General features: G+C 28.2%; 7 protein-coding genes across 7 annotated transcripts; 2 read left to right on the top strand and 5 right to left on the bottom strand.

The window, feature by feature from the left end:
* Window positions 1–11: 11 nt before the first annotated feature.
* T552_03384 (hypothetical protein) lies at window positions 12–3,904 on the top strand (the record flags this gene model as incomplete). Its single annotated transcript, XM_018371890.1, has 15 exons — window positions 12–29; window positions 72–173; window positions 216–382; window positions 424–550; window positions 608–795; window positions 850–1,242; window positions 1,303–1,713; window positions 1,764–2,014; window positions 2,057–2,322; window positions 2,364–2,748; window positions 2,796–3,018; window positions 3,061–3,397; window positions 3,443–3,527; window positions 3,568–3,634; window positions 3,679–3,904. 15 exons carry the CDS (start codon window positions 12–14, stop codon window positions 3,902–3,904), a joined length of 3,246 nt encoding a protein of 1,081 aa, XP_018224380.1.
* Window positions 3,905–4,416: 512 nt separating this feature from the next.
* On the bottom strand, window positions 4,417–5,719 carry T552_03385 (hypothetical protein). Its single transcript, XM_018371891.1, has 2 exons — window positions 5,047–5,719; window positions 4,417–4,998 (listed from the first exon to the last, which is right to left on the bottom strand). Exons 1-2 carry the CDS (start codon window positions 5,672–5,674, stop codon window positions 4,463–4,465), a joined length of 1,164 nt encoding a protein of 387 aa, XP_018224381.1. The 5' UTR covers window positions 5,675–5,719; the 3' UTR covers window positions 4,417–4,462.
* A 204-nt stretch (window positions 5,720–5,923) lies between these two features.
* On the bottom strand, window positions 5,924–9,851 carry T552_03386 (hypothetical protein). The gene is made up of 7 exons (XM_018371892.1): window positions 9,205–9,851; window positions 7,013–9,151; window positions 6,785–6,966; window positions 6,626–6,738; window positions 6,375–6,583; window positions 6,121–6,330; window positions 5,924–6,073 (listed from the first exon to the last, which is right to left on the bottom strand). The coding sequence occupies exons 1-7, from the start codon at window positions 9,803–9,805 to the stop codon at window positions 5,970–5,972; spliced, it is 3,558 nt and encodes a 1,185-aa protein (XP_018224382.1). The 5' UTR covers window positions 9,806–9,851; the 3' UTR covers window positions 5,924–5,969.
* Window positions 9,852–10,154: 303 nt separating this feature from the next.
* Window positions 10,155–11,688, bottom strand: T552_03387 (DNA repair protein rhp51). The gene is made up of 9 exons (XM_018371893.1): window positions 11,550–11,688; window positions 11,424–11,500; window positions 11,310–11,377; window positions 11,054–11,256; window positions 10,796–11,004; window positions 10,616–10,745; window positions 10,465–10,560; window positions 10,381–10,409; window positions 10,155–10,326 (listed from the first exon to the last, which is right to left on the bottom strand). The coding sequence occupies exons 1-9, from the start codon at window positions 11,640–11,642 to the stop codon at window positions 10,200–10,202; spliced, it is 1,032 nt and encodes a 343-aa protein (XP_018224383.1). The 5' UTR covers window positions 11,643–11,688; the 3' UTR covers window positions 10,155–10,199.
* Window positions 11,689–11,725: 37 nt separating this feature from the next.
* Window positions 11,726–16,933, bottom strand: T552_03388 (hypothetical protein). Its single transcript, XM_018371894.1, has 16 exons — window positions 16,670–16,933; window positions 16,569–16,621; window positions 15,525–16,499; window positions 15,389–15,472; window positions 14,867–15,346; window positions 14,552–14,822; window positions 14,300–14,511; window positions 14,065–14,258; window positions 13,436–14,022; window positions 13,193–13,386; window positions 13,027–13,148; window positions 12,843–12,981; window positions 12,498–12,796; window positions 12,349–12,448; window positions 12,109–12,306; window positions 11,726–12,063 (listed from the first exon to the last, which is right to left on the bottom strand). Exons 1-16 carry the CDS (start codon window positions 16,887–16,889, stop codon window positions 11,770–11,772), a joined length of 4,422 nt encoding a protein of 1,473 aa, XP_018224384.1. The 5' UTR covers window positions 16,890–16,933; the 3' UTR covers window positions 11,726–11,769.
* Window positions 16,934–17,275: 342 nt separating this feature from the next.
* On the bottom strand, window positions 17,276–18,926 carry T552_03389 (hypothetical protein). Its single transcript, XM_018371895.1, has 4 exons — window positions 18,869–18,926; window positions 18,282–18,824; window positions 17,675–18,214; window positions 17,276–17,604 (listed from the first exon to the last, which is right to left on the bottom strand). The coding sequence occupies exons 1-4, from the start codon at window positions 18,878–18,880 to the stop codon at window positions 17,320–17,322; spliced, it is 1,380 nt and encodes a 459-aa protein (XP_018224385.1). The 5' UTR covers window positions 18,881–18,926; the 3' UTR covers window positions 17,276–17,319.
* A 2,184-nt stretch (window positions 18,927–21,110) lies between these two features.
* T552_03390 (hypothetical protein) lies at window positions 21,111–22,824 on the top strand (the record flags this gene model as incomplete). Its single annotated transcript, XM_018371896.1, has 9 exons — window positions 21,111–21,237; window positions 21,459–21,571; window positions 21,613–21,820; window positions 21,890–21,999; window positions 22,048–22,135; window positions 22,198–22,362; window positions 22,417–22,420; window positions 22,464–22,553; window positions 22,596–22,824. 9 exons carry the CDS (start codon window positions 21,111–21,113, stop codon window positions 22,822–22,824), a joined length of 1,134 nt encoding a protein of 377 aa, XP_018224386.1.
* Window positions 22,825–22,939: the final 115 nt, after the last annotated feature.

Here is a 22,939-nt window from a genome sequence, read left to right on the forward strand (position 1 = left end):
TAGGGCAGCACATGAATGACTGGATACAGGTTTGTAATTTTTTACACAAACAAGGACCTAAAATATGTTAGATTTCTTATGGAACATTATATAAATATGGGCAGGACCTTGTTCCTATTACATCATCATGTTTTGACGAGTATCATGAACTTGTTTGGACAGGAAATGAGAAAGTGTGTAAAAAAATGGAATGAATAAGCTTAACAGCGGATCAGGGATACTTAACATCATATTATGGATCGGGACTTGAACGATATACAAGTGTAAGGGCGTATGAAGGGCCGATATGTTCTATATTATCTAATGAACGGGGTGTTATATCATTATCAAATGATAAAGTTCGATTAATGAACCGCCGAGGGTTATTTAAATGGACATTAGAGTAAGGAAGCAGCAGTTTTGCTGTATAATTTTATCTTTTAGAAATTTGAATATGGATCTTCAATGTATGACGTTTATCTCACGAACATCATCCAATATATTAGTGGGTGGATTACAACCATCAATGTTAACTATTAATATAGAACGGGGTTCGGTTGTTGATAAATTGGTATTTAACAGCTATATTTGTATATTTTTTTTGCAAAAAAATCTAATATGATAAAAGCAATGTAAAGAAGATATAGTAGTCATGAAACATGGAAGATATATTTGTTGTGGGTCTTCTAAAGGTGGATTGAGTCTTTTAGATCCATCTGATTATAAAGAGGTTCATTCTATTCAAGCACATAGTGGTACTTTTTCAGATCTTGATATTCAAGGTAATTTAATATTAACATGTGGATTTTCCCAAAGGTATAATGTGGAAGTATGAATGTTTTTTTTCATATATTAATGTATTTGAAAAAGAGATACACATTATGTTATAGATCCTCTTGTTAAGGTTTTTGATATTCGAACATTACGTCCTTTGGTTCCAGTTGCTTTTCCAGCGGGTCCAGCGTATATAAGAATGCACCCAAAGATGTCAACAACGGCTTTTATAGTAAGTCAGAATGGGTTATTTCATGTTGTTGATACGGTTAATACTGTTAATGTTCAATTGCGTCATGCAAATTCAAATACATATTTCACATCAGTTTGTGTTTCTCAATCCGGTGATGCACTTGTATTATGTGATGCAGAAGGCATTTTGCAATTGTGGAGTCAAAGACGTGCACCAAAATTTTCAGAGTTTTCTATTCCTTTAGAATGGCCAAATATTCCTACTAATATTCCAGATATTCAAATACATGATGATACGTAAGTGAATGAATGAATCAATCAATCAATGAATCAATCAATTTTTTAACAATTTTCTAGGCCCTTGAATGTTATTGGTATGCCTTATTATAGAGAAGAGCTTTTCTCTTCTTGGCCTGCTCATTTAGTTTATGATGTTGGAAAAATACCTTGTGTATTGAATCCAGATACAATTTCAAACATGAAAACTTTAGAATTCGTTGGGTATTCCGTATATACAGGAAATATGAAGAGAAATCAGACTAGATATTATGCTAGAGATAAAGAAACAGGAACAAGAGGATTAACAGTTCCAAAATTTCATAGTGAAAAAGCAAAAGAATTAACTCTTGGTAATATCAAAAAAGATTCTGCACCACTACATTTTGAAGATGAAAATGATGACTTAAATGAACCTTCTGTCATACCTAAATATTATAAATTATTGGAAATAAAATATTCAAAATTTGGTGTAGAAGATTTTGATTTTGGGTATTAAAAGGAAGTTTTTTTTTATAAATCAATAAGACTAACTTTTAAAGATACTATAATAATACGCCATTCTCTGGATTAGAAATTCATATTGAAAATTCATATTGTAATTCTTTGGTTCAATTGTATTATTTTATACCTTCTATTCGTCAATTAGCTATAGCACATTCTATTTCTTCTTGTATAAAAGAAGATTGTCTTCTTTGTGAAATGGGCTTTCTTTTTAAAATGCTTTTTGATGCAAATGGTCAAAATTGCCAAGCTACTAATTTTTTACATGTTTTAAGTACTTCTTCACAAGGTAGTTTTTTATTTTAATAAACAATTATATTGATAAGTCTAGCTATGTCATTGGGTCTTATTGTAGATGAATCTATGGAGAAAAAGATCTCTTTTTCACCTATTATACAAGGTTTAAACAGATTTTTATTGGAAAAATTAAATGAAGAATCATTGGATAAATGTTCAATTGATGAACAGAACACTAATAATATTTCACCTTTAGCAGAAACTAATGGGATATTTTCAAAAATCATTTCTTTTTGCAGTTGTGGAGTAAATTCTATTAGGAATTCTATTATTTTTTGTATTGATTTTATTTATCCAAAGGTTAAAAATATTACTAAAAATTCCTAATATTAATATATTAGAAGACGACATCTGAAAAGAACTTTTCATTAGCATCTTTTTCTTCAATATTAGCTGCAAGTATAAATCGTGAAAAACAAAATAGAGCTTGGTGTTCTAATTGTCATCAATTTCGATTTCTTACAACTCGAAGGACAATTAGCAGCTTTCCATGCTATTTAAACATTAATGCAATGGCGTATACACAAGAACATTGGAAGTATTGGAGTTCTAAGAACTGGCTTCCAACTAAAATAGCTTTAAACCATCATTTAGGAAAAGTGATCTGTTTTCAAGGAAAAGACATTAATAAAAAGACAAATAATGAATTTTATATTTATGAATTAAAAGGACTTGTGGTGGAAATATGTTTTAAAAATGAATCTCATCTTGTTTCATTTATTCATGGTTTATTTTTTTCCATATTTATTTATATATTGCTTACTTTTATTAAGTGACAGATGAAAATATAAAATTAAAATATAAAACATCATGGTTTCTTTTTAATGATTTCTTAGTAATGTCTGTTTCTGAGGATCAAGTCTTAAATTTTTCAAAAGTATGGAAAGTACCAGCTATACTAATATATGAAAAAATAGATTATTCACAAAGTCTTAAAAAGATGAAACTTCCTTCACTTGATATATCTATTTTATACAAAGATTATTCCATTTCACTGTACGTTGTATTAATTATACTTAAAGATATTGATAGTTATAGAAATCGAAATATACAAGCAATTCGTCATCAGATTCTTGAAGGAACAGAGAAAATAGATCATAATACAGTGATTGGACTGGATGCAGAATTTGTATCTATGCAAAAAGAAGAAATAGATGTTCGCAGTGATGGGACTAGATTCATCGTTAGACCCTCTAAGCTTTCTTTAGCAAGAGTATCTGCTGTACGAGGGAATGGAAAGTTAGAAAATGTGCCATTTATTGATGATTACATTGCTGTAAATGAGCCAATTGTGGATTATCTTACGGAATTTTCAGGAATTAAACATGGAGATTTAGATCCAATGATATCAACATATACTCTTGTTCCTTTGAAGGTTTTTTTTTCTATTTTTTATGAAAAATATATAAAAAATAAATAGATTGCATATAAAAAATTAAGATTACTTGTGACACTTGGCTGCAAATTTGTAGGACATGGATTACAGAAAGATTTTAGAATAATTAGTATTATATTTTTTCTTTGATTCTTTTCTAATATTTGCAGATATACATGTACCTAAGGATCAAATCATAGATACTGTAAATCTTTTTTATCTTGAGAGTCGTCAAAGGTATGAATATCTTTAATATTAAAGAAATAATATATATAAAATAGAAAACTTTCATTACGTTTTTTAGCATGGTATTTATTACAAGATTATATTCAACAAGATAGCCACGATTCAATTGAAGACGCCAGAACTGCCTTGTTACTTTATAAAAAATATGAAATTTTTAAAAAAGAAGGAATTTTTGAAGAAAAACTTAAAGAAATATATGATTTAGGCAAAAAATATGGCTATAAACCACCTGTTTCAAGTGAAAAAAAGGCGTCAGTGTGACTATGGCAATAGTTCATTAAAGATAACTCTTCAAATATATACGTTTTAACAATCTTTACATGTTATCGTGTTATTAATAAATATTCTATCTATGTTTATATAATGATATTACAGATTTTTTGATAAACTATATTAAATATTTTCAAGGAAACTAATTAATATGCTTCTATAAACCGAGATACTATGTTAAACTTTAAGGGCATTTTTATTATGAAAATAGTGTTGTATGATTACATTATTAATAATTATTAAAAAACATGCTTTTTGTTTTTAACTTTTTTAAACAAAAATATTTATTTTAGAATCCAGCAATCAAGAAATATATAAAAAAAGTTTAAAATGATAAATATTAATATTGAATAATGTGCAGTCTTCATTCCTTTTTTTAGGAGATTATATATTTATAAAACCATATTATATATTGAAATAAATATCTTTAATAGAAATAGCCGCCAAATTATATGTTTTATAATGATATTTAATACAAATACCCATTTGAAATATATATCATGAATTAATCATTCCATCCCTAATAAGAAAAACACTATTAATTTTATGTTATGAAGTGTTTTCATTGCTTTTCCACATTTCTTCAAGAATAGTTTGAATTGATAATATATCATTATATTCAATTGTTGACTTATTCGATTCCTTAAAAACGTTTTCACGTTTTCCTATCAAATCAAAAAATTTAGATGTATTTTTAGGCAATTTCTCTTCTGTGGTTTTATGATTTAATGAACTTGGTATATTTTTAATTCCTTCCAAAGAGCCATCATGGAATAACTTTAAAATAACATGTTTTAAAGGATCAGATAAACGTAAAATATTAGAATATTCTTTGTTAATACGATTAATTTGATCTTGTATAAATTCCTGGTGATCATGATCCTTGTTAGATTGTGGTTTAACAGATGATAAACTTAATTCTCTCTGCAACAAAAGCTTTTGCTGTGTTCGATTAATAGGATTTCTAGATAAAGGTTCCGAAGTAACATATTTTGGCATACTTGCTGTTGGAGGTTTCATTGATGATGACTCAGCAGATGGTTTACCTAGGTTATCTGATGATGGTAAAACATTTGATGAAAATTCTAAAAAAAATAAGCTTTCAACACACAAAATACATAATGAAATAAAACCTTTCGTAGATGTTAATTGAGTAGTTGCTATATTTTTTACCATTGCTGTTTCACATGTTAAATATGGAACTGCTGCTTGGTTATTCGTCATTGATACAAGACGCTTAGTAATATGCTCTGCTTTAGAACTATCATCATAGTCTTCATGATAATCTTCTTTTTTCTCTTCAAGTGGATAAATTGTTATATTTGCTGATGAAAAACCGTTTTCTTCCAAATTTTCCGTTTTTTCTGTTTCTTTTAAAGATTCCACATCTTTCTCCTTCTTATCATCAACATATTGATCTTCTTTAAGATTTTTCTCTGTATTTTCTGTATTTTTTTCAACATCTTCTTTTTTAACTAATAACTCTGGTTTCTTTGATAAACCTTCATATGAAACAGGGCTCTTCGGTTCAATCAATAACTCTGTATTCTCCGTCACTGTAGAAGCAGTGTTTTTATATATTTTATTTAAATTTCTGCCATATGAAGGTACTCTTATATGATGACGTCCATGAACAATAAAAGTTTTATGAACTTTGGCCTGGCGGTGTGCAGGTAAATCCTCTCCAGATAAAACACTAGGACCCGTCTTTTTATTCGTTAACAATGTATTTTGATGATGTTTTGATGATGAATCAGTCATTTAATAAGAATTTATCTGCAACTCTTAAAAATATACAAATAATCGAGATTCGAAATAATCATATATATCCAGATCAACTTAAGATGAATCTTTTTAACGTCATAAACCATGCTAGAAAGATATTGTCATCAATTAAATCCATATAAGATGTTAGTTTATTTTTTTGTATTGTAATATTTTTATATTCTTAGAAAAATAAATTTGAGATTTAATAAAACCGAAATTATTTTGTATAGCATGTTTTTGTATGTATTAGAGAGATAGAATTGCTAGTGTTATTTTTTTGTTTTGGTTTTTAGACATTATCAAGCATATTTTGCATACGTTTTAATTCATGAATATATTCTTTTCTAATTGCAACAATATCTAAGACTTTCCGTTGTTTTTCTGAATTATTTTCTTTAAAATTAGAAAGAATTGAGTAAAATATAGAAAGATATACATACTTGAAGAGGATTGTTTTATTTTCATATTAGTATGATATATTGAGTCAAGATCAGGATAAAGAATCCATGAATTGCTTATATCAACACAAGAAAGTGCAGAAAGGAGTGCAAGATATCCTTCAATAATGTCTAATTGTTCTTGATTTCCAGCAGATTTAACTAAAGAACTAGATCTTAATTTTTGTAACCGGTGATACATAATAGATGCAGCTTAAAAAAGTTTATACAAGAAAAGCATAAAGTAAGTATATTACCTCCTCTAAAATTACCCTGTTTTATTCTCCATGAGTATAATATTTTATGATAACATGGATTTGCTCTGATATCTATCATATTTTGGGCTCTAAAATGTAAAATTGAATCAAGTTCATCACTTAATCCAAGGAAAGAATATTCACAAAGCTTTTTAGAAAGATTCTCTTCACACATTGCATCAACCAATTTGTATAATGAATCGCATTTCCTATAATAATTAATGAATTGTTTCAGAATTATAAAATTCTACTTGTCATATGATTGAAATTGTAAGAGAGTTAAATAAGCATTGTCATACATCTTTGCAGCCATATATGTCTGAAACATTTTACAATAAAGATCTTCTTTTTGTGTAGAATCTAGCTTTTTTTATTTAATAAAATGACAAATATAAGATATGAAAACAAACCTTTTCTAATCCTACCTTCCTAGCTTCTTCATAAAATTCAGCTGAATAAGAAAATAGCGCTTCTTGATAATAAGTATCAGCTACATGTATGAAATATAGATATAGATCATTAAAAGCAAATGAAAATCCAAGATCTTTTAAAATGTTTAACACAACATCACTTATTTGAGTCATTGATGAACCTAAAAATAAATAAATATAATATATTTATCAAATTGATAACCATACATATACCAACAGAAGCTCTTTTAAAAAGTACAGAAGATTTTTCTAATTTTCCACAACTTAAGAATATTCTTGCTTTTAAATAAATACCAAGAGGTATAAATGATATCCAAGAGACTACTTCCATAGCTTCTAATAGGTATTTAAATTGAAATAATAATGCAGAAATACAAAAAGACATTTCATAACCATCCTTAAATACGCCAAAGATAAGAGAAGACGAATTATTACTTGGATCTGTTATATCATTGTTTTTTAATTCCTTAAATAAACTAAATTCACGCAAAAAAAGTCGAAGTGTTGATTCAAATCCAAAAAGTCTTTCAATATTTTTTTTATTAAGAACCTTTGTATCATAATTTCTGTTTTTTATGCTTCCTAATACCAGTATTTCATCTGCCTTGTTTAAAAGATGCGAACAACATTCTCTAATACAACAACATTCTCTGAACTCAGAAAGATAGTTATCAAACAATTGATAAAAGCCTGTCAATTTTTGTACATTATCATTATAACATCCAATAAAAACCAATACTAATAGCATCCTTAATAAAATGTCATAATATATAAAAACTACTTGATAAATTGACGAAGTTGTGATATTTAAACTTAATGCTGATTTATTCTTCATATAAGAACCCAATTGAAAACATTTATCATTAATTAAACACCGAAGTAATATGGTCATTGCAAATATAGGATCTGAAATATCATTAAAAATTAAATTAATATCATCTATTTTAGATGTCTCTATATGTTGGCAAAATATTCTTTCTGAAAGAATCCAAATCCTATCACCAATGGAAAATGAATGTTTCTGTCTAATTTCTTCTTCTAAAACTTGTTTAACAAACAATGTTTGCATATCAGAAAAATCATCTAAAAATTTATTACTAATAAGAAGAAGTTGTGCTATATCAAAACGTGTTATATCATTTCCAATATGAGAATATATTGGATCACCTTTTGAACTGCACCACTTTTGAAACCTAGGATCATCTCTTCTCTTATTTAAAGAATGGTAATAAATAACTTCAGATGATGTACAGTTATTTATCACTCCAATGGCATTTGCTTTTACAATATAGATAAGATTTGTTTCTGAATCGCAAACAAGATCAAGAGGTTCAGAACCCAATTCTTCAAGTTCAGTACATAATCGTAGAAATCGAATCCATTCAGCATTAAGTTCCTGTCTATGCTTATCAAAAAGCAATAATCCACTATAAGGATCACGTTGAAGAGTAACAATCGTATTAATTTCTTTATAGATAGCTTCTTTCATTTCTTGTAAACAATTAAAGGTTATATCTATACCAGTATTATTTTCATAATCATATGGATGATTCTTGTATTTATATATTTCTAGCGAAGTCTTTATAGTTACAGAAGAAAATTGTCCTGGAATTGAAATTTGCCGATACCAATATTCAGATACATCATAAGGACTTGAATCAAACGTAACAGCAGGAGATATTTTTTTTGATAAAAATCTATACATAGGAATTAAAGTATCCCATTTATCACTTGCGAAAGATGGATTAAACGGATCAATTTCTATGAATTGAATAATAGAACTTGTATTGCTTTTCCATAAAACCCAAATAATCATTCCTGATTTCGTATTATAATCTTTTGAATCACTCTCATTTTTAAGGAAATTGTTGGAAAGATGAAATTTTAAAACTACCCATACAGAATTATTTGTTGGTGGACGTAAACGCATGTATAAATGAACAAATGAATTCAGATTAATTAAACCAGAAAATGATATTTCATAATGAGCTGCTCCCCACAAAACAAAACCTGTTTCTATTATAGATGAAAATGTTAATAAGTAAAATTTATATCCCGGAAATGCTGGTTTTTCTAAAATTGAAATCAAACATCTTGGCTGTGGATCAAATATTTTTTGATCATTACAAACATTATATGTCTTTAGAAGAATACCGTTATCTATAGACCATACTTTTAATTTCCCATCCAAACTAATTGTAAAAAGAAGTGAATAAGTAATAGATGCTTGCATTGAAATGATTAAATTTGATGACAAACGATCATTTTTAGATATTCCCCATAAAAACATCCCTTTAAAAGATGAAAAATAACTTCCATCACTAAAAGGAATCTCTGTATATTCATCTAAATAAATATGTATCAATCAATTTTGAAATAAATAAATAAATAATATATACTTTGATCATTTTTTTTAAACATCAAAAGACCACCATCTTTAAGAGAAAAAATAACCTTTTCAGGTGTTATAGATATGAAAAAATGAGGTACACGAATATCAAAATAGCATGATCGATATACATGACACCAATTAATCATATTATTTGGTGAAAACATTTCTTGTCGGAAAAAATGTTCTGATGTAAAACGAAGTGTATAAAAAAGATTTACTTTTGTTAAAACATGAATCGTAAATACATCCTCGTCCTCATTATCTATCAAAGAAATACCATATGGCTTAATTTCTGATGGAAAATATATATATATATTTATTCCCGAAAAAAACTCCAAATTGCTCATTTCAACCGGTACAAGTTCAAGAATACTACCACATACAATTCTCCACAGAATTTTCCTTACAAATATATCTTTTCTTCTCATAAATAATGAGCTTTGTGATGCTAAAAAAGCCTTTGAATAGTAACTTTCTGGATCTACCGGCATATCTAATTGCTCATCCTCATCCTCTTCAATCCTTAAGACTTTTAAATAGACATATTGATGCTGGATTAGTTGATCTACTGATATGCTTGTTTCCTTAAGCCAATTCTCTGATTTCATACTTGATGGTACGTTGATGTTCCTGACGTGTTGCTAAGCTGCGTTGCCATAATATTAAAAATATCAAGTTGTTAGAAAAATAAATAAGAAAGACTTATTCCAAAGACATATTGATCTTAACAGAGAGAAATAAAGTTCTTTGAAGTATTTTTGTAAATAACCCAATAAAACAGTTTTAAGAGTTTCGCCAAGTCAGAATAAGAAATTAGAAATATAAAAATTATTGTTGATTTATGTTTGTTGTTTGCATTGTTAATCGTGAAAAAGTGTTGCATATTGATTTAAAGTATTGATTTGAAATTATGTATATTTGTTCTATAAATCATATATCAGAATTTTAAATGTACAGATGCCAAAACATTTAAAGTGAAAACAATAATTATCTCTAATAGGTTTAAGTATCAACAGGATCATCGACCCCTCCGTTGGTAATTGCAAATACGGCGTCTGCTTCGGCTAGACAAGGAGAATCGTAAATCTTACAAATACGTTGTTCTCCTCTTCCTTTTCGTAAAGATAATCTTTAAAGATTAGTCAATCAATTGATTAGATTTACGGTTTAAAATATTAATCACCTAGTTGTTGATGAATGTGCAATAATGTTCTAATAAAAAAAAAAAATAAGTTTCTAATTTAATAATCAAAATCATTTTTCATACCCCTCCTATTGGTTTTTTGGGATCAGGATTAAACATTGAAGCATTGCCATCCACCTGAGCAACTACTTGATTTGTAATAACGACAGCAATACCATACTAAAGAAAGAAAAAATGAACCAAGTTGTTTTATTCAATGATTTAATATTTTTACCTCATCTGCAAGACGTTGAAGTGTTCTCAAAAATTTTGCAAGATGCATTTGACGAGCAGATAATTCTCCTCGACCAGCAAAATCCGTACGATATAATGACGTAGCACTATCCACAATAAGAAGTGAAAATCTATGGAAAATTAAACTTTTCTTTTTCCTAAATAAAAAATCATGTATAACCTGGATTCAGCCATCATGTTTGCTGCTTGTCCAAGAAGCTGCAATTGATGATCTGCATTATACGCCCTAGCATACGCAACATTATCTAAAACTTCCTCGCCATTAAGACCATATCGATCTGCAACCGCTAAAAGTCGCGTAGGTCTAAATGTTCCCTCCGTATCTATATATAAACATTTTCCCTCACCACCTCCCATATCAATAGGAAGCTATTAATCACGAATTACACCTTTTTTTCCCTCGATTTCTCTTACTCACTTGACATGTTACTGCTAATGTATGACATATTTGACTCTTTCCTGTCCGAAACTCCCCAAATATTTCCGTAATCGATCCTGTCTCAATACCCCCTGCTAGAAGTGTATCTAGCTGCTTAGATCCCGTCGTTATCGAAATTAATTCACATCTTCTTTGATGAAATTCTGTCGCCGTAGTAAATCCCATAGGAACCAATTTAGACGCTAAAAAAAACATCATATACATTTCAGATCCTCCTATAAATCATATATAATACCCTCGGAAATCAATTTATCCGCTTTTGCCTCAGATATACCCTTTATCAACAAAATCGCTCTTTTAGGCCTTTTACTCTCAAAATACCCTCTTTTTACCCCAAAAAAAAACTCACGTATACGCAATTGCTTCCACTGTATTATATCCCGCTTCAATAATCTTCTTAATATCCGATGCTGAGATCCCATTTCCCTAAATATACTTATTATCTTATATTCTTTCATTTATTCTTTATTATTACCTCTAGCTTAGATAAAGGCGTAGGTCCACATATTATATCTTCTTCATTCATATCTTGTGTTGATTCTTCTGCTGGTTCCTCATCTAATCCCATTCTTATAGTATTAAGACACGCCTTCCTTGTCGTCTCGTCAGTGCCGGTCAGCTTAATATATATAGACCTGTCCATAGTCACGTGACTCATATAATAAGATATGATAGATAAAGAGATATAAAGAGAATTATAAAGCGTTTATGATTGTTTTTAATAGAGAATTATTAGCTGATATATGAAATGATTTTTTTTTTGAAGATTTGTTAAGAATTGTTTGATTTGTAGGATGGTCTAAAAAATGTAAAAGATGAGCATTTTTTGGTAAATGATAAATCCATTGTTTTTGTTTTAGAAGATGAAAGAATGGATTGAATAATCCATTTTTTTGTAAAGTAGATTTTGAACCGAAAAAAATAAGTTTAAGTTTTGCTCTTGTAAATGCAACATTTAATCTTCTCCAATCCCTTAAAAGTTCACCTATCTTTTAAAGTAATTAATTAATATGAAAGAAGAATAAAAGGGGAACCTCGTTTTTATCATTTGATCTTACAAATGAAATGATAATACAATTTTTATCTCGACCTTGAAATCTATCAGCAGTATCAATTTCTATTTTTTGGAATTGCCTAAAATGATGTTTAATTAATTTAATTTGTGATCTATATACTGATAATACGGCTATATCAGATTCAGATATGCCTTGATTTAAAAGGCAAATGATGACCTTTAATATAATTAATTTTAATTTGCGTTTTATTATATATACTTGTTTTAAAAGCTGAACTTCAATTTCATTTTGTATTCTATCACCTTTTCTAGATTCAGGTGCAGGGACGTAATCTGTATTTGCAAATACTACTGAGAGTCTTGACTATGTTTAACTTTTTATCTTGTTTTAAAAATAAAGAATATTACCTAGGCTCTAATATTTTTTTGATCCAACATTCATTAATGTTACAAACGAATTCATGACCCTCTTTTGAATGTAATGCATCTAGCATCTGAAAATCGCCACAATCAAATAATTTATATGCAATTTTTTCATCTCCACATTTTAATTTTCCATTATATATTAATGTGTTAGAAAGAAGCATAATATCTTTATTCATTCTATATTGATATTCAAGATTTACGGTAGCAGATGGGTTTGCATCCAAAAGATGTTTGAAAAGACTCATTTCTATGTCTTGATTTGCTATATCAATACTTCGTACCTTAATTAAATTTAATAAAAAAGAGAATCAGTTATAATATAATCACCAAAGGAGGCAATTGATAATGGTCGCCAACAAGAACAAATTTTTTTGAAAAACGTAAAGGGCCAATACATATAGGCAGGATTATCTGAGATGCTTCATCAATAATACAATAATCAAAAGTTCTTTTAGAAAAAATTGAACTAATAATTAATATTATATTTGAAAAAAATCATGCTATAACTTACTGTGTAATACCAAGACATGTAGTAGCAACAATAGATGGTTTAATATATTTTAATTGAAATGATTCAAAATCATTAACAACATATTCTTCAGTAATAATCTTTTTTCGGAGATCTGGATGTATCTTTTCATATTAGAAAGATCATTATAATATATAAAACTTAATACTCGTTCAATTGAACCTAATCTCAAAACATTTTCTTTTTCAACATTTAATTTTAATAAAATATTATCAATTGCACTATGCGTATATGATGCCAATAAGATAGAGTTATTATTTGCAATCAAAAATTGAATTAAATATGTTATAGTTGTGGTTTTCCCCGTTCCTGGCATACCCAAAATTAAAGTATAATCCAAAGCTAAAAAGTTTCAAATAAAATAATATTAAAAAATTTAAACCCCTTGTACCTGTCATCACTTTTGAAATTGCCTTTTTCTGATCATTATTTAACTTTTCATACTCTGGTATTTTAAAAAAATCGGTTAATATTGAACTAAATTTAGGAGGATATAAGTTTATAATCAATTCTCTTCTACGTTTTTCCTGTTTTAAATATAACAATTTTGTTAAGTTATCTCTTGCCAATGTTATTCCAGTTTTAAATTCATCTTTATCAATACGATATAGTATATCTTTATCATCTTGTTCATTAAAATCATTTTTAAAAACTTCGAGCATAGAGCTTTTAGATATTTGAGTATACTGGATATCATGATCCCTTAAAATACTTGTTGGATTATACAATTGTTGATCTAACAAAACAGTAATAAATTTTGGTTCTATATTAATAACAGTTCCATATGCAAGAGCATAATGACCATTTTCATCTGAAACAGTAATAAAATCATTATAACCTATTTCTGAATCAAGCAACGAATAATCATTGTTAGATGAAGAACATTTTTCCAAAGTATATATATAATGATTAATATGTTTTAAAATATCTTCTTCAGAAATAGAATGAATTTTTTTAATTTTAAGATTACTTAAACACCTTCAAAAGTTACTTTGTAGAAAAATTGATATTTTTATGCACCTCCCATGCTTCTCTCTTTCTTTACTAGTCATAGTCCACAATTCTTTTTTTAAACGAAATATTTCATTTTCTTCTTTTGATAAGATAAAATCCCAATTCCTAAAAAAATTGCTATTTTTTGATGTTATATCACTCGTCTCATCATTAAAGTATTCTCCTAAGCCACTTGTTTCAGCTGTTCCTGATTCAATGGCCTAATATAAATTAATATATATATATATAATATTTGATCTACCTTATGAAAGACAAAACAAGGATTACGCATAGGACATTTCTTGCAAACAAACATGTTTTTAAGCATAGGAGGCAATTCTTGATTATTCTTAAGATATCTTGCAATGTTATTTCTGGCAATAATAAGTCCACGAATTTCATCATGAACAGGAAAGACTTGAATAACTTCTCCCTTTTCCAAATAAAAAAGTAATCCAAAATCAACATTTTCGCCTGAATATTAATAATATAAAATATATACTATTTAATTTACCATAATGTTCAGATAATAAGAGTGTATAAAGAATTGTTTGAGCTCGATGTTGCATTACATATATATTATTTCCTGTTTTTAATTCAAGAGGTGCTATTGAGTATTGTAAATCAATGTCTGATTTAATTGCCAATTGAACTGAAACATCAATATACCCTTTTAATCCATATTTTGGAGATAAAATATGTTCTTCAGTTCTTAGTAATTTGTTAACAGATATATGACAAGGATTAGATGTCCTACTCCTAAAAGCCTTTATATATGAATTATCCTAAATTCTTGTTAAAATAATAATAATAATAAAAGAAAACATACATCTTGAGTATTTAAAAAATATTTAGATGCCCATTTTTGTAAATTAAAAAATTTCCCAGAAATATGTTTCATTGCGCTTTCTATACTTTCTCCTGAAATATCCAAATGTTCTATATTATCTAATACTAATTGCTTTGTTTTTTCTTTTAAAAAAGATAAACTAAAATTATCATTTTCAAGACACAATTGAAAAAGACAATGCAATATCTTTCCATAAATTTGACTTTTCGATATATCATCTGTTAATTTTACCTTTTCCTGAAGGATTATTCTTCTGGTGCATGAATATGAAGTTGCAACAGATGTACATGATACTAAAAAGTCTGGATTTAAAATCACAAGAGAATGAGAATTGTCTACAATACAAATGCCATTCTCGTCATATTCTCCATGAAGATATAAATAATCGCCTATTTCAATTGGTGTAAAAAACCAATCTTGTCTTAATAGAATTATTTGATTTTCTTCATTTAAAACAACCTAGTTTATTAAAATAAGAAAAAAGAATAAAAAATATATAACCTTTTGTAACCATTTATATCCATTGGAATCAATCCATGGTTCTTCTTTTATATTACAAACCTTATAATTTAAAAATGAATGATTCTACAAAAATTATTAGAAAAAATATCATTATCTTAAACAAATGTTACTTTACCTTCTCATCATTACATAGATCATTTAATTCTAAAGATATATCTTCAGAATAATCATCAGATGAGATTTCATTCTCAACATATAAAGTAGAAATTTCATTTTTACTCTTTTCAAAGATACATTGTTCTTCTGCAACATCCAATTCAACATTTTCTGCCTTAAATTTGTCTATATCAACTCCCTCGCATGTATCTAATGCTGAAAAAACAGCCTCTATGTCTTCATCTAACATATCATCTGTAAAAGAATCCTCCAATATATCGTCTGAGAAAGATATTTGTTCAAGATCTGCTTCCAAAGAAAAATTTTCACATAATTCGTTCACCTCATCTTTCACTGATGATTCTACATTCTTTTTTTCTGTATAATTCTTTAAAAATTCAATATTTACTTGATCTGCGTCTAAACTCAATTCTTCTTGTTTTTTGTCCATTTCTTCCTGATTTTCAATTAAAATACTATCAATTGCAACAATTCCTTCTATTTCTTCTTCATTTTCTTTTATATCTTCATCAAAACATTTGGAAATTTCTTCTATTTCATCAAATAAAATTTCTTCCTTCTGAAATAACATCTCTTCCTTTTTAAAAGATTCTTCATCGTCTTTTTCAATTTTACTATACATTTCCTGTTCTATTGTCTCTTCAGACTGCTGAATTTCTTCTGAAGATACATATACATCTGATTCTTGTGTATATTGCCTTTTCCACGGCTCTGGAAGAAAAGCTTTTAATTTATTAACCAAGTACTCCATAGAATTCCTTGTTTTTTGCATAAATAACTCATCTGATCCCTCTATATTTCTTATTGTTCTTTTTTTTCGAGTTGCTGGTACTTTTTGTGTCTCAAAAAGTGAAAAACCCTTTTCTTCATACAGATTTAAAGGTTTATCTATTACTCCTGCATCTATAGTATCTGTTGGTGATGTTTCATACCGTTTCCAAAGATTAATAGCCGGATCTAATCCTTCATTGTACTAAACCCATTATTCGGTCAATCTCAGCCATAAAAAAGCCGTTTAAAAGCAGAAAAACGCTCACTATACCTTCTCCTCGTCATTCTCCGTCTTAAACAGTGATAAAACCGTCTCAAATTGCCCTTTTTATGTCATTTTTTCCCTTTTTTTATGAAAAAAACTTTATTTACTTGTTTCACCCTGGGATTCTCTTATTGGGCTCATTTTCCATAATACCTTCTGTTCAGGAGTTAAAATCCCTTGTGATCTCTTTAAATTTCCCTTCAATTCCTCTCCAATTCCTCTTAATTCCTCCTCAGTTTTCCCCTCGTCTTTACCTGCTTGTTTATCAGCCAGTATAATTTCATCCTTGGCAGTCTTGAGCTCTTCAAGACCCTTTTGCCATGACATCTCTTAGAATCAGATGTCTTGAATAGCTTGCCATAGAAGAAGAGGTCAAGAAATATAAGGATTTAAATATAAAAGGGTAAAATGATAAGGAAATAAAGATATACAAGAAATAGAAGAAATGATAGAAGAAAGAGAGAGTATAGAAAGAAATGTATGTAAAAATATAATTTTAATATTAAAAATATCTATTAATTGAATTAGTGATTATAGAATGTACCTGATCTACAGGGAAAAGATCTCAAGAAAGATACGATAAATCATCTAATGTTTAATCGTTTTTTATTCTTAGGGAGTACATCCTTTTTAAGCCCTCTAAATTGTAAATAATTGCACGCACCTTCAGAAAGTCAAGAAATATTTTGTTTATCCAAATCATTATAAGAATATACTAGTATAAAAAAATAGATATGTCTGTTTGTAAAACATTTAACTATAGGGATCCTTCTTCCTCTTCTAAGTCCTGATGTATTTCATTTGATTCATGGTTATCGTAATCGAAAGAGATAGTGTTTAATCGCACGTTTGCCTCAAGATCGTAATGTTTTTTAACCCAATCGCGAACAAATAAACTAGCTTTCATGAATTTTTTGCTGGCATATTTTTTAAAAAATGCTTCATGTTTTATAACTGATCGTGAAAGATAATCCAGCATCATTTTAGAACATGGAACAAGATCTGATTCTTTATATCCCGAATAATGTATTAAATTAGCATTCTAATTATAAAATGTTAATTTGAAGAAGAAGAAGAAGAAGAAGAAAAAAAAAGGGAAAATGAATCATTACCCAATTGCCACCAGTAACCATAATTCTAGCCAAATAAATGCCCGAAGCTGCAATATTAGATGGCACAAAAGGCAAAAATCGATGATCAAGAAGACTAATTTCCATAAGATATTTTGCCACTGTACGTGTCTGAATATCATAATTATCTGCCTTTGATACTCTTCTTAGAAAATTAATGGGATTTGGATATGACATATCATATCCAAGAACTTGTAAAACGTATTGTTCTGCTTTTAGAATTTCTTCATTCGTATATCCACCATCTGCCATGTACATAAAATTTTGTATCGATGGACACATCACTTCTTCATATTTTGCTGCGATAAAAAGTGCTGTAATCCCTACTAATTGAAGCTTAGGAAGCGAACATACTCGTAGGGATAAAAATCGATCAATAATATTGACAGAAAGAAATAACGTTTCTGGAAGAAGACGAAATTTCGCATGAACCTCAATTAACCAATCTACCAAGATTCCTCGCATTTTCCATTGAAGTTCTTTCTGTCGATCCATATAATCTGGTAAAGGAAGTGTTAATACCTAATTCCATGGGTCAATTGTTTTATTCATGGAAAGAAAAAAAAAAAAAAGCTTGTTTCGCTTTCACCTCTAATTCCCTCATGTAACCCATGATTTCTTCAACGTATTCCGATACCATCAATGGATCATGAGCATCATCCGCATCTAAATCATCCCAATCTTGTGATGCTGGATGCTCTTGTACCGATCCGTTTAAAAGGCCATCGGTTCTCACTTTTTTACTTGCTTGTGTTTGTTCCACCTCAATGATCACTTTTTGCTCCGTTAAAACCTTTGATGTCCGTCTTTTTCGTGTTGTTTCTTCACCACGCAATTCTCCCGTTGGTACCGTATGAACGGATTCTTTGCTTTGATGACTTTGAACTCCGGTTTTCGTCACCACGCGTGCTTTGGTTGATAACGGCTGCGTTTTCGTTTTCGCCGTCTGATTCTCCTTATTATGCACATTGCTTACATCTCCTAATGCTGCTCTCTTTCGCGTCGCCGCCGTCCATGGCTTATTTACCCCTTCTAATCCTTGTGTAGATACTTGCTTCACCCGAGATATTTGTCCATGCAATTTGTTCTCATCATTAAGATTAAACGTTGCCGTCTGACGTGTTACACGCCTCTACCATTCATTAACCCTCTTCCCCTACTTTTTATCCCTTCTACCGCTGCGTTCATCCTTTTTTCGCGATTGTTCGTGTATTCCTCAAAAAAAACTCCTTTTCACTGCAATTTTCTATCTTATCCATCAATATTCCTCCTTATAGACCCTTAAAATACTCGTTTTCCCTCTTAATTCCCCTTAAATGCGCAAACGGAGACCTTATGGCTCCTTATAATACTCAATACAATCCGTTTAATTTCGCTCAAAAACGTGCCTATATGTATATATTTAGATTCCTCCCGTTTATTACGTCTATAAATGCTTAAAATCCTCTTCTAATGCCCTTTTTATGGCTCTAAAATCCCCAAATTATTATGTTTGATTCGGTAAGGTTGACGATGGAAGTTGCAGGAGAGCCTTGAGAGGGAAAAATAAACATGTGGTTTCCATGGTAACGTAGGGTTATGACCTATAAGTAGGGTATGAGAAGAGAGAGAGAGATAAGAAGAAGATGAATAGAAGATGAATTGGAGAGTGTAAAGAGGTTAGATATGAGAGGAATGAATGGAAGAAGAGTTTTATGAGTTGTATGAGTTTAATGAATGGGTTATTTGAATTATTTTATGAAATGATGTTGAATATAGATATCGAAGGAGTGGTGATAAATAATTTAAAACGTATGGTAGTATATGGTAGTATATGGTAGTTAGTATGTGATTAATTGTGTCTATGTATGTGTATGTCTGTCTATCTAGGTTTACATATGATTATATGTGCTTTTATGTTTATTTGTACTTGTGTAATTATATGTTATGTGATTTATTATATGTGCTTTTTGATATCTTAGAATGTTTCAGATTAGAATATGTTTATTATTAGATCAATTGATTAAAATTGTAATGTTTTATAATGATTAAAATTGTAATATAATTAAAATGTTAATAAATTTTAAATATTGAATAATTATTTATTAATTAGAGTTAATTGATGAATTTTTTTAAAGTTTTAGATAATGATATTTAGTTTTACAAGTTGGAGTACGTTGAAGAATGAATTTAACTAGTGGTTACAAAGTTTGATAGGAATGATTGGATGAAAAGATGAATTTTAATGTTTTTAAAAATATTTAATATGATTTTATTTCTATAATTTTTTTTTAAACCAATTGTATAAGTTTAATATTAAGAAAATGATTTTTTGAAAGTTTTATTCATGATATTTTTCATATGATATAGATCTATAGAAGATGAATTATCTATATTGTTAAGAATATAAGAAGGAGATAAGAAGAAGATAAAAAGAATATCAAAGATTAGTTTTCAAATGACTTCTTTTATTTTCCTAAAGAGAAATTTAAATATTCTCAAATCTTCTGATTAAAAGTAACATTAATATTTTCTTTTAATGACTTTTATATTGTTTGTTTATATACTTCTTTTTAATCATTTCTTTTTCTGATAAAGTTCGTCAACCTTCAATCTTTTGATTTAATAAAGGTTTTCATTTTATATAACATTATTACGTTATTTTATAAATATTAGACGATATTTTATTCCAAATAGAATATTTCATTTAAAATAGAATATTTTCTTAATAGTAAACCACTCAATTTCTTATTAAAACTATATATTTCTAAAGAATCCTATAATTTCCATACTTTAAGTGACGTCCAAAACTTTTTTCTTATTAATTCTTTTCTACTCATTTTTACAACGATTTCCATCATATCTACTAATATCTTCTTCTATCTTCTCCCAATTTCTCCCTAGAATTAATAGACGACATAAAATTAATTGATTATTGAATCTCCACTTTATACATCTTAATTAATCATCATATTTATATTAAAAAATTATAAAAAAAACCTTTTCTTTAGTTTAATAAATATAACTTCTATTTCTTTTAAATATATTATTTATTTCAACTTCTATTTAAGAAAAATAGCCTTTTGTTCACTAAAAAAACTAATAATATATAAAACTCTTCTTCCAACCACTTTTCTACCTATTTTACATAATATTAACTTATTTCTTCTATTTAAACCCAATTTTCTGTATATTAAAAAATAATCTTTAATCAATTTGCAGAGCTTAAATCTAAGATTATCTTTTATCTAAGATAAGATGATTTTTAAAAAACAAGTTTAATCCTAATTCTCTAGATGTAGTGAGATTGTAGGGTAGATACAGGGTTAGGTTATATTAGTGTATTTTAGTTTCATTTTAGTCTTGTTTTTAAAGAGTTTATCTATATTTTTTCTAAATTAAAGAGATTTCTTATTTATAGTTAGTAAATCTACTACATATGAGTCTAAAAGATTATGTAATTTTATTTGCACAATCATTTCAAGATTTTCGTCGTCAAGAACTAGAATCTCTTGCTATTATTGAAGGAATCAAGGCAGATTTCTCTAATCATCATAAACAGGCAAGTTGATATATATATAGATAGATATATATAAGAAAAATATCTTATTTTGTCTTAAATAAAAATAAAATATGAAAAATAGATAGATATATATATCTTTTGATCAAATTTATTAGGAATCTTACTTATTATTACAGACTCCATATCTTATTGTCCAGTTGGAAAATGATACACAAGCCCAAAAGCTAATTCGCAGATCTATATGTTGTAGGTCTGTTTTTTTAGAAATAAGTGTTATTTTTTTAATTTATATAAGAGCTATTTATTCACTTTGGGCATCTGCTGAATCATATAATGATCTTCATCATATACTTAGAAAATCTGGTCCAGCCTTAACAGTTTGACAGATCGTCTTTTAAGGCCTAACTGACATTAAAAGGAACCATTTCGTTATGCATCATTTAAATTTGTTGTAGAAAGCTTTAATAAATCTCATTCAATTGAGCATCAGATTGAACTTATTAATAGTTTTTCTTATTTAGCTTTAGAGGGGCCAGTTTTTATGAAAAACCCACAGGAAATTTATGCAATATTAGAAGAATGGGTAGCAGGTTCATTAAAATATGTCTTTATGGGTCGACAAGTATGTTAAAAAGATGATGAATATATAATATTATCAAATATATCTTGAATCTAAACTAATTGATTCAAGATAGCCAAAAGTAGTCGACATGCAGTTAATTGGTTTAATCTGAAGAAAAGACGATATATTGGAAACACATCTATGGATGCAGAGCTTTCCTTAATTATTGCAAATCAAGCACTTGTAACTTTATTTATATTTTTATTATATATTTATTAAAAGGTTCTAAAGGCAGGAAAAGGAAAGCTTGTTTATGATCCATTCGTTGGAACTGGTAGTATTCTTCTTGCATGTGCATATTATGAAGCAATGATAATGGGTATATTATTTATATTATTCCATGATTGCATTCTTTCTTTCTATATATCTGATACTATTTAGGTACTGATATTGATGGACGACTTTTACGAGGTAAAAATGACCGATCAATTCATAGTAATCTTGAGCAATATGGTTTAACTTCAAAATTCCTTGATGTTTTTATAATGGATTTTCTTCATTCTGCTATACATAATAGCCTTCTATTAGATATTATTATTTGTGACCGTAGGATTTTATCTTTTTAATTGGATTATATTAGTTCTGATGAATCTTAAATAGCTCCGTATGTAGTAAAAGAAGATTGAAACATTTACTTATGGATAAAGATATGGTCTACGTGCAAGTCCAAAAACTTTAAGAAAGAATGTTAAAAATATCTCTCCTCCAAAAGATGAATCAGGTTGTTATTTTCATCTGTATTAATAAGCTTTAGTATTATTTTATATTGAATATTATAGAAAAAAAGATTATATTCCACCGACAGAACCTTATTCATTTGATCAATTGATTGCAAAACTTATGATATTCGCATCAGATCATCTTTTAACAGAAGGAAGACTTGTTTTTTGGATGCCTAGTATGGAAGAAAAACTAGAAACCAGTGTTCCACAACATCCTAACCTTTTATTGATTGCAAATAGTAAACAGTGTTTTGGAAAATGTTATTTATCATTTGCTATTAAATAATATATTAATATCCTTAACAGGGTCCAGAAAACTTTTAACATATGAGCGAAAAGACAGAACAATTTTTAACCAAAATGTTAGTCCAGAAATAATTGGAAATCAGTTTCGTGAGAAA

The sequence above is a fragment of the Pneumocystis carinii genome (genome assembly GCF_001477545.1).
Source record: "Pneumocystis carinii B80 chromosome Unknown supercont1.16, whole genome shotgun sequence".
NCBI classification, from domain to species: Eukaryota; Fungi; Ascomycota; class Pneumocystomycetes; order Pneumocystales; family Pneumocystaceae; genus Pneumocystis; species Pneumocystis carinii.